We start from the raw sequence: 18,162 nt of genomic DNA, 5'->3' as shown, positions 1-18,162 counted from the left end.
AAACTGTATATATATATGTGTGTGTGTCTATATATATATATATATATATATATATATATATATATAAAATCTATCGAGAGAGAGAGAATGCTGTAGTTTAAGTTTTTTTTTTTATTGATATCTAATATATATAGATAGATAGTAGGTTACATTTCTAGCTTTTATTTTTTCCGTTTTGATACTGATTTTGAAATTGATGCAAATACCTTGAACTGCTAACCCAGTTATGATGAAATTAGATTTTTTTAAACGTTAAGAGCATCTGAATCAGGGCTATATATTGATTGGTATGTTATACCTTATATATACATATATATATATATATATATAGATATATAGATATATATAGATATATAGATATATAGATATAGTTTTTGCTCAAAGAGGGAAAGTGTGTTTTGAAAATAAACATTGGAGGTATTTGTAGGCTTTTGATGCCATGGTAACCACTCATTTATTTCTCTTTAAATCTAATGTCTTTGAGATGTCATTCACTATATACTGTAGTTAATGATCTACTGTTCCTAATTTATAGGGCTGTAACGAAGGGTACATTTTGTAGAGCTGATGAAATATAGACCAGAGTGTGAACGGTATACTCTTGGGACTCGTGCAGCTGTCAAACAAGCTCTTGAGCTCTTGGTTTGAATGGAGAATGAGACCAATGGAACATTTCAGTGCATTCAATTGCTGTCACATTGCTTTTATTTTGGCCTATATAGTTGGCCTCATTTATAATTTCTTTTTTTTTTGTTTTCCCTTTCCCTTTTCCTTTTCACTCGAAACACATTTATGTCTGGTGAGGATAGCTATTCCAGAACCTACTGTCACCGACTATCTGAGTCATGTAGAAACTTTCTCTCATATTGTCACTCTGCTTTAAATTTTAGACCTCGGAGTGTATCTTTTCTCTGACTTTTTTTTTTTTTTTTAATTGATGTTTAATTTTAATGGTCATTTGGGTAATTAATTCCTTTAAGTCTTCATACCATGACCTCCTACTATTTTTAATTTGGACAATTTTAATGTGGAGAATGTTGAGTGGTTATCATGTAAATCTACTGTGTGGTTATTAATATGCTGTACTTTTATCCACATAAAATAATGGTTTGCTAAATAATTATACAGTACAGTATTCTCTGCATATAGGAACACCTCCTAAGGGAACACCCTTGTGATGAAACAGATTTTTCCCATTGTAAATGCTCCGGCTAAATGAACAGGAACTTCTCTTAAAGGAACACCTTCTTGGGCTCCCGAGTGGCGCTTCCAGTAAAGGCGCTCCGTGCGGATGTGCCCTATAGTCTGGAGATCGCAGGTTCGAATCCAGACTATGTCACAGCCGACCGTGACCGGGAGTTCCTAGGAGGCGGCGCACAATTGGCTGAGCGCTGCAAGGGTAGGGAGGGCTTAGGTCGGCAGGGGAATCCACGGCTCACCGCGCATCAGCGACCCCTGTGGCCGATAGAGCGCCTGTGGTTCTGCAGTGGAGCCGCCAGATCTGTGTTGTCCTCCGGCACTATAGGTCTGGTGGCATTGCTGTGGATCTGCAGTGCGAAAAATGACGGCTTGGCAGGAGCACGTTTCGGAGGACGCGTGTTCCAGCCGCCATTTCCCGAGTCAGCGGGGGGGTTGCGAGCGGTGAGCCGAGGATACAGATAATAATTGGGCATACTAAACTGGGGAGAAAACCGGGGTAAAAAAATTGGCGACGACTAAATTAAAAAAAAAAAAAAAGGAACACCTTCTTGGCACCGACAGCGATTCGTTCACAACTGATACAGTACTGTTTTGTAAAAAAGCGACTTGTCGTTGCGAGTGTGTCTTGAGGGACACTGATTGGTTTATTAAATCTTTCCAGAACCGCCGTCATATCAGTCAATTGTTTTGTATTCTGATTTCCACGAGTGCACCTCATCGCTACAAAATAGCATGTAAACAAAAGGCAAAATGTGTAGAGGTAACATGTGTAGAGGTGCTTTGTTAATTTAGTTTGACAGTTAGTTTATTAACTTTAGGTTAACACTAAGTAACGGCCATTATTTTTGCCTCTGCCATTGTGATAGAACGAAACACACCCGCCAGCTAATCTCATAGTGCATAGCAATCTAAGCTTTCTGACTTGAGTTGTTTTGCTTTAGTTTTATTAATGTTAGTTTGTCTGTTACTTTATTATTATAGTTTGTTAACATATTTGCCTATTGTTTTGCTTTTACTTATTCAGTTAATTTTATACATAAGTAATACATATGTATTTATTTATTAATTTATTGATTCCTATGGTGTCTTAGAGAACACTTCGGTTATAAGAACACTTTGCTTGCTCAGTTAGGTAGTAATGACAAGCTTGTTACCATAGTGAAGAATACCTTGCTGTGTTTGACGTGCTGTTGGTACAGTATTGGCTGTGAATATTTAGAGTGTTGCCCAGGTTCCTGAAGATGTGATTGTCATTTTTTTCTGCTTTACTGTAAATCCTGTCATGTGGGAGGCCTTTAACAAATATTTGTTATTGTCATGTGTAATCATACCATGTTTATTGTTAGGATTCGCACTGAAGCTGAAGAAGCAAGACAGAAATCTAAAGATGGTGATGATGATGTAAGTGTTTCATCAACTTTTAATAGTTCGCTGGTTAGTGCTTTTAATTCTACTTTTCCTGCTCACCATTGCAAGAATATAGATTTCAACACATACAATTTCTTCTTTCTGTTTAATCTTGTTCTCTACATTAAATATGTGCGACAATCCATTGCCTAAATTCAAATTGAATACATAGGTTACTGTTTGTTAAAAATGGTTCATTCTAAGATTTCCCAGCCCCTACTTGGTTAATGAATTATCCAGAGAATTTTGAAACTATTTAATTTAGAATTAACCATGTGATGCTAGAATGAACTGGTTAATCCTAGTTCTAACCTATAGTATAGTAGTTATTTCTTTAACACTAACATATACTAGTAACTTATAGTTTGCTGATGTATTGTTGCTGACTGACGGGAATCTTGCACCTGAACAAACCAAAGCAATGTTTTTTGTTAAATTTGTGAAAGTAAACTGTTCTAATTCGGATAATGCAAGTCCCTCCTTTTGAATACAAATAGTTTCAATATGCATAATTGAAGTTGTGCTCCTTTTCTCCTGCAGAGCGATGTCCCCACAGCCCAGAGAAAGCGCTTTACTCGCGTTGAGATGGCACGTGTGCTGATGGAGCGCAATCAGTATAAAGAGAGGCTAATGGAACTGCAGGAGGCAGTACGATGGACTGAGATGATCAGGTAAACCTTCTTTATGTCTGTGTAGATTTTCACCTGTCCTCCTCTCATGAACACACAATTCATAGAATAATCAGTATGCATCCAAATCATGCAGCAGCTATTAAAAAATATGGCCAGCCATTATTACAAATTGTGATGGGCATCGCAAGGTTGTTTTACAAAAGTAAACATTGAGACACATCATTGTCGTGGGCTGTGTCAATTTGACCAGTCAATAGGAGAGCTTTTTCTCCCCTGACCAGGGGATGTAGTGGAGGCAGTCGTATGTATGTATGTCACACTTTGTACATGTTTGCATGTATCTGGAGAACAGCATATCCAATTGTCTTTAAACATAGTATTAACATTATGACGTTTTTGACAATATCAGATTCTAGGGCTATCCAGGGGTGTCTGTCTGTCTGTTCATCCGTCCATCTGTATGTCACTCTTACATTTTTCCATATATCTGAGGAAAAGCTTATTCAATTGCAATTAAAGTTGGTAGTACATTATTAAGTTAAGTTATTGAGAATTACTATTCTGTAATACTAGTGATGTCGTGGTGATCATCTTTTTCATCGCACTGATGGCTGTAAGTTTACAGCGATGGCGGGGGTGTATGCTACTGACGTATTTGTTGAATTTGGAAATGATGTGGGATTTTTACATGGAAACACATGGTGTAAAATCATCTGTAGTACAATAGCTTAACTGATTTTCTGGTTTCTCAACAGAGCTTCAAGAGAAAATCCATCAATGAGTGAAAAGAAGAAATCCAGTATCTGGCAGTTGTAAGCATGAAAAAATATATTCCATCTATCTATCTATCTATCTATCTATCTATCTGTCTACTGTATCTATCTATCTATCTATCTGTATCTATCTATACTGTATATCTATCGCTGTCTGTCTGTCTGTCTATCTATCTGTCTATCTATCTATCTGTAATATGAAGAACATGCAAACATTCATTTATGATTTTTATTCAATTTCTTTTTTTTCCCTCCTTTTTTGTTTTATTTATTTATTTTTGATCTCCAGCATGTAGGTAAATCTTATGCCTCTTTTGCTTCAGTCAGTCACCCTACCATTAACAGCAACAAAAGTGATACCAACCTCGGGACTGCATTTAAACTAACTTTAGGGAGTGCATTGCTGCTCCTTCAAAACCTCACTTGTTTAGTTCTTCAGTTTTTGAGAACAGACAACTTGTGTTTTTACATTTAGACATTGCAGGTTTACTATCACCTTGAGTAAGTGCTGGAACAAATATTTAAATATTCAAATATATGCCATTCATAGGAAACCAGTGCATAAATGAGGTCAGAAATAAATAACACATTCGGCTACACATTAGAAGTCACTTCCCCATTGGAACCTATTAGCAGAGTGTAGAGATCTCACAGTCAGAATGTTCGTGACAAAGCATTCTAAACGTTAAAACCACAATAGGTTCTATATATCAGCTTTTTGTCTGTTTTTCATTTAGATTTAATGACTTCTAATGTCTTTAAGTGTAGGTGGTGGTTATTCTCCTTTTCTAAATAGGTAATTTGATGAGTACTCAGGCAAGTTAATCCTGATGGATTTTTTTTTTTACTATGATATGATGCTAGTTATACTTTTCTTTTCCAGCAGATTCAAAATATAAGAATACATTTATATATTCTTTTAAGTTATGAAAGAAAAATCGAACATGAAAAACCCACGTTCATCCCAGCACAATCTTTAGTATTAATGAACCTTTACAAAACATGTAGTGCAAGTCCAATAAAGTTCAAAGTGTTGCCTGTCCTGAAACAAAGCAAGCATCAATTGGGTCTATTTACAATGAATGTTTCCAAATATGAAAAATACCTTCTGGATGAATAATTACTTATGAGGTTTTGATTGAATTAAGTTTTGAAGTTTTGAAGGAACATCAACAATATCTGAGAACAATATGTACATGCTATAAAATGTTTACTGAGTTCAAAACTTTTACTCATGAAGAGGTAAAAATTGACAAAAATGCATCCCCCTTGCTGGTATTCTTTGGTGGATTTTTGGAAATGCGTGAAGATGGTTTTTTGGTGCTGTTCTGTTTCTATTTGCAATGCTTTTTAAAAACCCTTTCCTAACACACTCATATTTAGTCTCATATTATATTGCCTATTTGGATGAGGATAGGGAAGCAATCTTGCCTGTTTGATAAGCCTACACCCAATCATGATAAGCCACAGCTGTATTTTATTGAGGTGTCACCCCTATCTGTGGTTGTCCTGGGCTTATCATTAAAGTAATTGATGCGATCCTGGTGGATTCACAATTCCTGTAAAGGTTTAATTTAAAACTGTTTTAAAGACTTATTTCTTTAAGTGTTTATAAACAGCGCTCTGAAAAAGTGAGAACATCTAATCTTAAAAGAATTGGAAAAAGGTTTCATGAACTGCAAACTTGATTTGATTTATCAAAATTGACTTAACATATGCAACAGAATTGATGTGCATAAATTAGAAATACTACACAATTCTAGAATGTCTGGCATAACAAAAAAAAGGTCAGGTTAGTTCTTTATTCTTAGAATTCATCAAACATTTTTTTTTTTCTCCAAATTATGATCAATACTGAAAAAACATGTTTGCTTAATAAACCAATTCATCTGGTTGACAAAAAATAGACACCCCCAATCAGTATCGCATAACACTGAGATTGAGAACTCCAAGAAAGGCTGGTTCAATTGTGTTAAAGCAAGTTTGATTTGTAATGCGGAAATGCTGAACAACATCTAGAAGGCCTTCAGTAAATAAGCCAGGTGGTCCTCAAGGACTAGTTTTAAAAGATACTGCTAACGTTAAGACACTTTTGCTGCTAGTTAAGGATTCATCTGCAGCTGCATTTATTACAAACCCTAACTGTGGTTGGCCCATATTTTCGAAGCGTTTACTCCAGTGTGACAGGGTGACTGAGCGGTGAAGTCACGGCAGAAGCAGGGACGGAAAAAACTGACACCAGGGCAAGTACTGCATTTCAAAGTAAGACGCGACTGGCCGCCGTTTTTATTAAATAACAAAAATAAATAAAAGGTTTGAACAAAAAAAACTACTTTGTGATCGCAGAGCAAAATAAAAGGGTAAACACAAAATAAAATAAACTATACAGGTCAGGCTGGGCAGTCGCTGTCACTGTTCCTGTAAAGTATACTTAAATGCCTAAGTCTCGTTTTCTCACGTTCTCTCCGCTCTCGTTCCTCCTCTGAACTCCTACCTCAAGCTGGAGAGCTGCAGGCTTTTTATATTCAGGTGACCATCTCCCGATTAGCAACAAAATTAATCACTTAATTAATTCTGGAAATGGCCACCTTCTGCACGAGTTTAATTATTCCTGGCAGAGGACGAGCACCAATCTCACCTCTGCCAGAACACTTTTTAAAAATAAACAAACAATAACACGGCGATACGCCGTCACAAATTACAATAAATAAATCATAATAATCAAATACAAAATAACACAGGGGCGGAGGGGGACCCTGTTCTAAAATAAAACAAACAAATCAATGTACAGGGCTGCTCGCCCTGTTACATCCAGTCATTAACTCCTATTTTTTGAAAGAAGAAAATTCCATGTAAATGATAGAAAACTCTTTAGAGTGCTTCAGAGGCCATGAATAGTGGTACTTCAGTTGTTTGGTTCTAGTTTTGTAAAATCAGTTGCTTTGTTCTCCTTTCAAAAAGTAGGAGTTAAAGACTGGAGTAAACACTATAGCCTGTTAAGCTAATTAAAGAAGTCTTTCCTGTTGTTCACTTCCGTGTTTCGCATGTGCAGTTTTAAAAGACACTCGTTATAACAAACATATTTCCCTTTAAAAATATAGATCTGATGTCATACTCGGGTAAAGCAAGTTCTCCGTTTGCATGGCTTACTTTCAGGTAGTCTGTCACTGTTTCACTTCATTTCAAAACATTTTACTGGCTGCAAAGCATGTCAGTCAACAGCGGAAGCAGCGAGTTGGGAAATTAAAGTCAAGGATGGCCCGATTCCTTCCCAATTCATTTCCAGAACTTTTTATATTAGTTGAAACATTATGAGATTGTGGTCTAACCTCAGTACTAGATTTCAAGAATGGATCAGATTTGTGGAATCCATATCGTCTTCGCAAAAAGAGACCCAACAAGCAACTGAAAATGTTTCCCCAGTTTGTTTTGTCAACCTTATGTCTGGTATCCATGTTAAGGCAGTGTATGCTTGTTTTTAAGTGTGAAGCTTCAGCAGAATGGAGTTTGAAGGACTGGTGTGCAGTGTTCAGGGATGTGCATGTAGAATATTAAGAATATTTCACCATATGCTTATGCAGGAATGTGGAAACATGTCTGGTTTTATTTATTGCAAGTTAGGAGTTCAGAGGCTTTGTAATACAAATACAAATACAGTTGGTGCTGTGTGATGATTTTATCTTTCATTGAGGTTTCTTATGAGCTTTTGACAATCTAGGAATTGATACACTGAAGTACTTGAGCTAAAGAGTAAGTAGCTTTGATTGTTGGTTTGTCTTAAGTGGTTCTTGTTGTGATTAATCAAATGTCATGTGCTTTTACCCTGAGTTCAGTAGCTGCCTTCCAGTTATAATTGCCTACCACGGACCATAGGTCAGCCAGTCTTGGTCTTTGTAGAATTTTGTAGAAATCAAAGCTAGCTCCATCTAGTTATTATTTATTTATTTATTTATTTATTTATTTATTTATTTATTTATTTATATATTTCTTAGCAGACGCCCTTATCCAGGGCGACTTACAATTGTTACAAGATATCACATTATTTTTACATACAATTACCCATTTATACAGCTGGGTTTTTACTGGAGCAATCTAGGTAAAGTACCTTGCTCAAGGGTACAGCAGCAGTGTCCCCCACCTGGGATTAAACCCACGACCCTCCGGTCAAGAGTCCAGAGCCCTAACCACTACTCCACACTGCTGCCACACTTTGCATTGTTTCCTTTTTTGTTGCCTAGTAGATGATAAAGGTGCTTACTTAAAGACACTAGCCTGCATTACATATGTCTTTGGCAGTCAAACACACCTAAAGAGCAGCCCCAAACTCAGGTAAAAGCACATTAACACACATTATATCAAAAACTAAAAACTGCACAGTATTTGCACAGTGTTTGCTGTAAGAACTACTGAGAATGTCTGCAAACATTCTAAAAAAGTTAAGAGGACAGACAAAATATATAGATATCTTTAAGCTACTTACTTTTTAACAAAATGTGGTAGATGGGAATCTTGTTTACTGGTACTTCTCATCATCTGTAGCATTGCATGGGGGTGAGGGAATTCAATCTAATGAAGTTACTCCACTGTTGATCCAACTGATTCAGCTGCTCTGTCTGCATTCCTGTTAGTTTTTCTCTTTCGTTTCTGTTTATCCCAGTTTCAGCCGGCTCTTCAGCCCCTCAAGTACTACCACTAAGAAGCCAGAGCCCCCAGTCAATGTTAAATACAATGCACCAACCTCGCATATCACCCCGACTGTTAAGAAGAGAAGCACCACTTTATCTCAACTACCAAGTGACAAATCAAAAGCATTTGACTTCCTCAATGATGAGTAAGTACAGGTTTCATTCACGTATTCGCATGTACCAGGGGGATACAGGAAATACGGCTCGGATTTGATAAAATGCTTTCTTATATGGATGTTTGTTTCTATGAAATCCTGTGACTCTCATTACCTGTGAACGACTTGTTGGATTGATTTGAAAATGAGAATACGTCTTCGTAATTGTGCAGTAACAAGCATGCCCAATTGTGAGTGTTATAACAAGGTGTTCACCAACATAACCTACCCAATGTCTATTAGAAGATCCATGGCCACAATAATTTACAAGTGCACATTTAGTGATTTGCTGTTTCTGGTTTAAGGGCCTTATTTTACATGTTTTTAAACCTGTTCTCGTAAAACCTGTAAAAATACGGGTATTTGTTTATTAACATTTAAAGAAAGATGTCAACTTGAACCACTTTGTGATGATTTATATGGTGGTTTTGTGTTGTGGACTGATGGTCACTTGGGGCTTGATTGATTATTTAAGCAGCTGATGTAAGCATTTTTTCCAGGACTGACTCTGGCAATGTAGCCTCTCGTAGAGAACAGAAAAGGGTACAGTACCAACAAGTCAAGGCACATGTACAGAAAGAAGATGGCAGAATACAGGCCTACGGATGGAGTCTGCCCCAGAAGTACAAGCAGGTTGTTACCATCTTAAAGAAAAATGCTACAACCATTTTACAATTCTGGTATTAAACAAGAAGGATAATTATGTCAAACACACTTGTTAGTCGCAATTATGTCTTCTTAAACATTATTAATTTTTAATGCTGTTTAATGTGGTCCTTTCTTTCTTTTTAGGACAGTCTCCTGTATTCTAACTTGCCTATTTTTAGGCATAATTTTTTATTAGTATTGTTGCTGTAGGGCTTTATTTATTTTTTATTGTTTGTTATGTCTCTAGGGAGCAAGTGGTGGACCGGCAGAAAACAAGATGAAAAACTTACCAGTACCTGTATATCTCAGACCGCTGGATGAAAAAGATGCTTCCATGAAGGTATGTAGGATTTCTTATACTGTCCTTGATTTAAGGCCAATTTCCGGCAGCTTTAAAAAAAAACAAAAAAACAAAAAAAAAACTACTGTGCAAAATTGGTAAACCCGATAGAAACAGACCCAGTATTTCACTCACATTGGTGTTTTCTAGTACCCTAAGTAACTGAAATAGTAACTTTTCACCGTAGCGAGTCTGGATTTTTGTAATTCATAATTGTGAGCAAAATGTGTGTAGTGGTTATTGCTACCTAAACAAATACATGTATTTTGAAAATGACATCAAATTAAAATCTGAAACATATATATTTTTTTATTTTCTTTTCTATTGAAGAGTAGCTGTACCAGTGCCTTGAAAATAAATGTCAATTGAAGTGCAGATAGTGGGTTATCATCAAGCAGTCTAAATGGCCCTAATCTAATATTCCAGTGGCTTTAGTTAGGTCTGCCACAGTTCAGTCAAATCCTGCACAAAACTATGAGCGCGACGCATGCACTCCTGTGTTTGTTGCATGATCACGGCAAATCAAATTTGAAAAACAAATCATAAATAACAGGCTTCAATGCATTCCGCGCACACTTCTTCATGATCCTCAATAATATGTAAATAGCTAAGCGTTATACTCTAAAAATTACAGCAGACCCCGCTATGTATGTGTATGAAAATATGCAACTTAGAGCTATCAAAATGTAGCACTTATCGATCCATGAAGGAATACATAGATTACCTGTTTTTTTGGATTACCTGTATTTCTGTGTATTGTAGCTGTGGTGTGCAGCGGGGGTGAACTTGTCGGGAGGAAAAACCCGGGATGGAGGCTCCATTGTTGGGGCCAGTGTTTTCTATAATGATGTCACTGGATCAGAAACAGATGGGATCAAGCAGAGGAAAGGATCACAGAGCAGTTTGGACAGACTGGAACAGGAACTCAAGGTACCCGAATGCAACATTTAAAGTTTATTTTCAAAGGGAAAAATAAAAGCATAAATTGTTTTTTTTCTACATAATGTTTTGACATTAAAACCAGAAAAGCCCTCTGCTGGTTAATCTGACCTGTGACATAAGATGGTTGCCCATAATGGGGTCATGTGGCTTTTTTGTTTCCCAATGAAGCCCTAGCGCTTTGAGATTTTGGCTTCATACTCGGTACACGTATGATGTTCGATTTGCCATGATGTTCTTAACCTCTGGATAAATCAGTTTCACATATCTTGCAGCCAGGGATGCTTTGTTTTCTTCACAATAACTCAATTTTCTATTATAATGTCACACAGGAGCAGGAAAAGGAGTTGAGGCAACATGAGGAGCTCTCCAGTCTGGTTTGGATCTGCACAAGCACGCACTCTACCACCAAAGTCATAGTCATAGATGGCAACCAGCCAGGCAACATCCTGGATAATTTCTTTGTCTGCAACTCTCAAGTCCTTTGCATTGCTAGTGTACCAGGTGAGGCAGTTGGCTCAAGCAAAGAAAAAAATCAAACCACTTTTAGAAAGACACAGAATCAAGAATGGCTTCTAAAGTAAACTTTTTACAGTCAATATATATTTGTTTATCACTTAATAGTTAAGAACGTAAGCATGTAAGAGGAGGCTTGACCTGTTCCTAGTTCCAGAGGCACATGCACAAACCATCCAGGAGAGTGGACCAAGTGGAGGCAACCTGAATCCACTAATTAGATGCAAGAGACATTTTCTGTATGAAATTCCTCGTGGCTTGTGCATTTCTAATCCAGACATGTATTTTCAGGAGCACGCGAGACAGACTATCCTGCAGGAGAGGAGATCCCCCGAGATGTGGAACCCAGCCAGACTGACAATGCCTCCCTGACGAGTAGTGTAGCCAGTAACAGCTCAGCAGGAAGTGAAAGCATGCTGGGAGGGATCACTGTGGTTGGCTGCACTACCGAGGGCACCGCTGTACCTCAGACCGCTCGCACTCCAGTCACCGGCTCACCCACTGCAGAACGCCTCACAGGTATGGGGAAGCAACAACCATTCAGATTTTAGTTTTACAAAAGCTGTTTAGTAACACTAGGGCATGAAGTGAGACCTGCCGTTTATGTAAAACAGGCATAATACTAATAGTCACAGGAAATTTGGGAATTTAATAGATTTAGGCGGGATATACAGCTATGGCCAAGAATTTTGCATCACCTAGAATTTTAGGAGCGAGACATCATTTAAAAAAAAACAAAAAACTGTATGAACATAATTTCGATATTTAACATCACGTAATAAAAGAAAGTACAAAATGATATCACAAAAGTCTACCGGAAGCCATAATAGTAGTACAGTATTTCATGTTAGGTTTCGAAATGTCACATTTTTACACTTAAGTGGGGTAGACTATTTTAACATACTGATCAAAGTTACTAGAATGGGTCTTAATTAACAGTTTCAGTTCCCTGAGCAGTGAATGTTGCTTGTTTGTATCTTGACATGAGAAAAGCATGCACTGCCTCACTGAGCACCTCCCTTTTCTCTCTTCCAGATGAGATGGCTGCAGAAAACAGTGTCGCTACAGATGATGGTGTTCTCACAGCAGAGGAGGCCACAGAGGCAACAGAAGTCAATGCCGAGTCAGGTGACGATGCTGCGGATACCAGTCAGCGAGGAATCTACACAGAGCACGTCTTTACCGACCCCCTGGGGGTGCAGAACACATCCGAGAGCTCGCCAGTGTTCCACAACAGGTATTCTGAGAAATGTGAAGGTGCAATACAACAACATGTATCTCTCTGCAGTGTACCTGCTCTGATTGCAGAAATACTACCCTTATTGAAAATAAACACATTGTACAAAAGTTGGTCTGAAAAATATACATTATTATGGAAAAAAGTTCTGGAATCATTTTAATATATACAGTTGTAGTCAAAAGTTCACATACCCCAATGGAAACTTATAATTTCTAGATATTTCTCGAAAACTAAAAGAATTATAGGAAAAATATTTTGTAGCAAAAGTTTCGCTTTTGCGGTTGAGGAAAAAAAGTTACAAAAAATAGATGTCTACAATTATTTATTTCAGCATTTTCTTTGCAAAACTCCAAAAATGTTAATTCGAAAGTAGGATTAGGATATTTATCAATGAGCTTTTCGCATGATTCTTTAGTGATTTTTGACCATTCTTCAATGCAAAATTGTTCCAGTTCATTCGAATTCCGAGGACTTCTCTTGTGCACATCCTTCTTCAACTCATACCAAAGATTCTCAATCAGATTTAGATCAGGACTTTGACTAGGCCATTCCAGAACCTTGATTTTATTCTTCTTTAACCATTCTGAAGTAGATTTTGATGTGTGCTTTGGATCGCTGTCGTGTTGGAACTTGCTTTATACCAAGTTTTGTAGCGGATTGGCCAGTGTCCTTTGGTATGCTATGGAATCAATTTTACCATGTATTGTTACTAAATTTACTGTGCCATTAGAGGAAAAACAGCCCTATAGAAGGATATTACCATCTCCATGCTTGACAGTAGGTATGGTGTTCTTTTCTTTGTACGCCTCATCAGACTTTCTCCAAACGTAACGACTATCAGCGTGACCCAGATAGCTTGATTTTTGTTTAATCAGTCCACAAAACCTTTGACCAGAACTCCATATTCATCATTCAAATGCCGTTTTGCAAACTTTAAGTGATTGTCCTTGTGACGTTTTCCTAAGAGTGGCTTTTTGCTTGGCCTGCGACCTGTTCACCATGCAATACTCGACCTATGGTTGAAATGGAAACCCCAGTCCCACTTGCAGCCAGTTCACTTTGAATATCTTTGGCAGTCAATCTTGGATCGTTACTAGCCTTCCTTACAATTCTTCTACTTATTCTTGGTGAAAGAACCTTCTTTCTTCCAGACCGAGGGAGCGTTGTGACAGTACCATGAGTCTTGTACTTCTTGGTAATAGAAACATTAGTTGAAAATGGGATACTCAAATGCTTGGAAATCTTCTTGTATCCTTCTCCAACTTTATGACAATAAATAATTTTCTGCCTAAAGTCTTCAGATAGCTCTTTACTTTTTCCCATATTGACTTATTGGTATTGACAGCAATCATTCTATGCAATCATTCTATTTTTTTCTGTGTTTATAATGCTGAATTGTTTGAAAGATATGTGTCTTTATGTTTGTGAAATGCAATCAAAACTCACTCAGTGTCTTTACTGTAAAAGACTACACAGTACCCTCTAGTGAAAATATATCCCATAAATGATCATGTGAGAGGGGGGTCTGCATGAGACAAAACAAATACATGTTAATTTCAACTGCTTAGTTATATTAAGTAACATTTTTTCTTATTTAATTTGAATTAATATCACCTGTAGATTTTCACTTTTCTGACCCATATATCAGTTACGCATTTCATACCATGGCCTAACAATTTTACATTTAAACTAATGAATGAATGAGCTGTTTCAGATTGACGGGTGAGGGAGATTCTTATATTCCTGTCTCATACCTGCTCTGAAGGTGCTAAGGTATGTTTTTGCGTTTCATTTCCTTGGTTGCAGGGAGTCAGATTTATTTAAGGATGATGTGTCTGCACTTCCCGATGAACAGGACCTTGTAAGAGAGGAGGCACAGAAGATGAGCAGCGCTTTGCCTACAATGTGGCTTGGGGCCCAGAACGGATGGTGGGTATTGTTTGAAGATAAATACAAGTTGTAGAACACTGGTCCTCAGAGCTGTGCCCATGGGCAGATTTGTTGTGCAACTAGCATAGTCTGGAATATTGCAAGACAGAAGTACTGGTAGGGGAACTTAAGCCATTGCAATCTACTACTCTGAGCTCTCAATATCTGTGTTTGTGGCATTGTGTTAAATCCTGTATTTTAATGTAATTTCATTTTACATAAGAAGTTAGTGGGGAAATAGGGATGCCCTCGACTTCATGATAAATGGCAAAAAAACATTGATAGAACTTCTGTGTTCTTTATGCACAAAGCATAGCTTTTTAGAAACATGTTTGGTAAAGAGAAAAGTAAATGACATTACTAGTTGTGTCCTAATGTACTACATTCAGGATTAGAAACTTACACTAGTCCTGCACTCAGTTCTGGGTTCCAGAGCTCCCCTTGTTTAGCTATATTATATTATTCAAATGATCAGATACCAGGAATTGGAGAAATCGGCTCCCTGCTAAATCTGTTTTGAACTGATTACACAGAAAACAGCATGGATAGGTCTGGCCAGAGTCTTCAATACCTGGTGCAGGGCTTGTGTCGGTTGCTTTATTACATTGTCTCTTGACTAAAGTGTTCCAGAACCCCCTGCATTGTCTTTGCTGTATCTCATGTTTGCCATGTCGCAGCAATAGCATTTCCACATAATCTTGATTTGTTTAGGTATTTGTATTCACACAAGTATATCAACTAGGGATTTTTTTTTTTTTAAACAGTATTTTTAATTGGTAACATTCACCAGGAGAAAGATCGTCTTCTAAACATTGCAGTATATCCAGTTCATGCTGCCTGCTGCAACACTGCAGATGCTGTGATTGAAATGAGTGACATGCTGTGGGAACAGAAAACCAGCATTGTTGCAGGAGAGAGTATAATCTGCATACACTACGATAACTATACAATAATTTATTTTCTCCTGGTGAAGGTACCTGAGCAAATTTTAAGAAATGTATTGCCCAGTTGATTTATGAACCATGTGTGATTTTAAAAAATTCAAAATAGTCACCAATGTGAACATATATATGCTGACAACACGGGACACGGAAAAGGTAAAACACTTTATTAGTGAAGAACAATATTGCAAACATACATTTAATCAAAAATACTTTGCTTGGATGCTAGAGTGTAAACTCTTCTTTTAAAATAATGCATTTGGTTAACATGGCTTTGTATTTTAGTGATGCCAGTATCTCTTTTAAAATATGTCTTTGATATTTTCAGCTTGTATGTTCACTCTTCTGTGGCCCAGTGGAGGAAGTGTCTCCATTCAATTAAACTCAAAGATTCGATTCTCAGTATTGTGTAAGTAATTTCATCCAAGAGAGGATAATTGCATTGCAGCAAACATGTAGAGAAAAATAAGAATGACAAACCATTATATTATTCTATTAGAACACCCCATCTAGTGGTAAGCTTCAGGAATAGCATGATTCATTGAAGATCTCGAGGAACTTTGGTATTATGTTGTTGGTATAAAAGATTGCTGTCATCACAGCATAATCAGAATCAATTCGTTTTCACAGAAACCTTACTGTTTTACCTAAATAATATTTTCTGTACAAAAGGTAATGCATCCATTCATGATAGTGTTTTAGTAACATCATTTTAACTTTATTATTAAAACAGGTGTTCGATTTTAACAGATTTTGGTGAACGTTTGAATTAAGTTGAGAATTCTTCAAAAATAATTGTGTAATTGTTTTTTGATTTGTTTTGTATTTTTTTTGCAGACATGTTAAAGGAAGAGTATTAGTTGCACTAGCTGATGGAACTTTAGCCATCTTTCACAGGGGAGTGGGTAAGATGAGCTTTTTCATTAAAAGAAAATAATTGACAAAATGAGACAGGGTACAGCCTTCAGATTATCAACAGTCATCTACAATTGGCCTATAAATAATGAGTGGCTACAGACGTGGGTTAAAATAAAGATCATCGTGTATTCTACTGATTTAAAAGGTCACCTGGAATATTTTCATGGTGCGCTTAAAATGTGATTCACCGATGCTGCTTTAAGCAGATGTACTTGAAATTTTGAGATCTAAGCATGAGGCTGTCTAGAGAGGAAAAACAAGGCGTACAGTTTACTTGCATTACTGTGTGTGTTTATACCCATATGATTATATGTATGTCACGTATGTACTTTTTGTGGTTGAACCATCCTTTTCATTATAAAAACTGCTTCGAATCAAGCTTTTTATAATGATTGGTCAGCCACGTTTAATATAAATAAATAAAATCTCCAAAATTGGTTGTGTTACTGGTCTACTATTTTGAGTAGAGTTATTTTGGCCTTAATAAGTCTACAGTGTTGAAGGAGTTAATAATGTAACTGTGTATATATATTTCCCCCCCAGATGGCCAGTGGGATTTAACAAATTACCACCTTCTGGACCTGGGGCGGCCTCACCACTCCATTCGCTGTATGACGGTGGTACATGATAAAGTGTGGTGTGGCTACAGGAACAAGATCTATGTTGTGCAGCCAAAGGCTATGAAAATAGAAGTAAGGGTGAATCTGAAAAACACGTTATTTGCATTATATTCAGTGCATCATTGCACGCAATTAAAATATCCATTAAAATAACAAAGTTGGGGTAAAGTAATGAACTATGGCTTTTAGAAGTTTGACACTCATCCCAGGAGATTTTTTGCACATCTTCCAATTGTAATTCTAAAATTAACTGAGTATCTGTTTGACTAGCTAGTTTAGGGAGAGTTTGACCTCTATTCTTATTAATGTAGGTAAAGATTTAATAAGGATTTCATTATTAGGGACTTTGCTGCTACAGCACAGTATGTTACTTATTGTTAATAATTATATCAATCATGTACCATTACCCAATATGTACACTGCTCCAAACAATTACAGGATATTCAGAAACTCATGTTGATGCTGAATCATTGAACCGGACGAGCATGGCTGAACGGCCTGCTGTCATTCAAAAATGTCTTTTATGTATAACTTAAGCATGTGTATACAAGCATTCATTGACAATCATTTCTAGCATACCTCTAAAATTGACTTGAGGAATGACATCATTTCAGTACCTGGTGTGGGGATTTATAACCTTAATATACTGTACCTGTACAGTTATGCTGTAATTGTTTGGAGCAGTGTAAATATTTTTTTTTATAATTCTACACCTTAATGTAATGCGTTTCTGTCCTATAGAAATCATTTGATGCACATCCCCGAAAGGAAAGCCAGGTGAGGCAGCTGGCGTGGGTAGGAGATGGTGTTTGGGTCTCCATCCGCCTGGACTCCACGCTACGGCTTTACCATGCACACACCTATCAGCACTTACAAGATGTGGACATTGAGCCATATGTCAGTAAAATGTTAGGTATGCAAGTGTTTTTGCTTTGTTCAGTAATGTTACAGTGGAATAAAGACATTGGATAGGAGGGTAAAGCCCCAGACATTGAGATTGTATTGCCTTCCCTCTAGACAGAACCTGACAGGGATAGGAGGAACACACCACAAGATCCACTGAAGCAACCTATGGCTTTTTAATGTTGCCCATTGAAAATGGATAAGAAAGAATAATCTTTTGGGAATGAACTGTGACCACTGTTATGTTGAATACCCGATTTAGTGGTGGGGGGTATTTTTTGTGTTATGCTTGGATGCTTATTGATGTCAAAAAATG

General features: G+C 37.1%; 1 protein-coding gene across 13 annotated transcripts in view; it reads left to right on the top strand.

Annotated features, from left to right (window-relative positions):
- LOC117424382 (C-Jun-amino-terminal kinase-interacting protein 4-like) overlaps positions 1 to 18,162 on the top strand; it is a 102,321-nt gene that overhangs the window by 74,061 nt on the left and 10,098 nt on the right. For all 13 annotated transcript variants that reach the window (XM_034040672.3, XM_034040667.3, XM_058992469.1 and 10 more), the window contains 15 exons: positions 2,547 to 2,601; positions 3,148 to 3,278; positions 3,995 to 4,051; positions 8,670 to 8,843; positions 9,353 to 9,485; positions 9,748 to 9,840; positions 10,603 to 10,770; positions 11,112 to 11,283; positions 11,587 to 11,814; positions 12,331 to 12,532; positions 14,342 to 14,464; positions 15,734 to 15,814; positions 16,243 to 16,310; positions 16,867 to 17,015; positions 17,685 to 17,856. In XM_034040672.3, the coding sequence (XP_033896563.1) occupies positions 2,547 to 2,601; positions 3,148 to 3,278; positions 3,995 to 4,051; positions 8,670 to 8,843; positions 9,353 to 9,485; positions 9,748 to 9,840; positions 10,603 to 10,770; positions 11,112 to 11,283; positions 11,587 to 11,814; positions 12,331 to 12,532; positions 14,342 to 14,464; positions 15,734 to 15,814; positions 16,243 to 16,310; positions 16,867 to 17,015; positions 17,685 to 17,856 (2,006 nt within the window). The remainder of the gene's footprint in view (positions 1 to 2,546; positions 2,602 to 3,147; positions 3,279 to 3,994; positions 4,052 to 8,669; positions 8,844 to 9,352; positions 9,486 to 9,747; positions 9,841 to 10,602; positions 10,771 to 11,111; positions 11,284 to 11,586; positions 11,815 to 12,330; positions 12,533 to 14,341; positions 14,465 to 15,733; positions 15,815 to 16,242; positions 16,311 to 16,866; positions 17,016 to 17,684; positions 17,857 to 18,162) is intronic.

The sequence above is a fragment of the Acipenser ruthenus genome, chromosome 19 (assembly GCF_902713425.1).
Source record: "Acipenser ruthenus chromosome 19, fAciRut3.2 maternal haplotype, whole genome shotgun sequence".
In the NCBI taxonomy this organism is placed as follows: domain Eukaryota; kingdom Metazoa; phylum Chordata; class Actinopteri; order Acipenseriformes; family Acipenseridae; genus Acipenser; species Acipenser ruthenus.
This window is presented reverse-complemented; position numbering and strand designations above follow the sequence as displayed.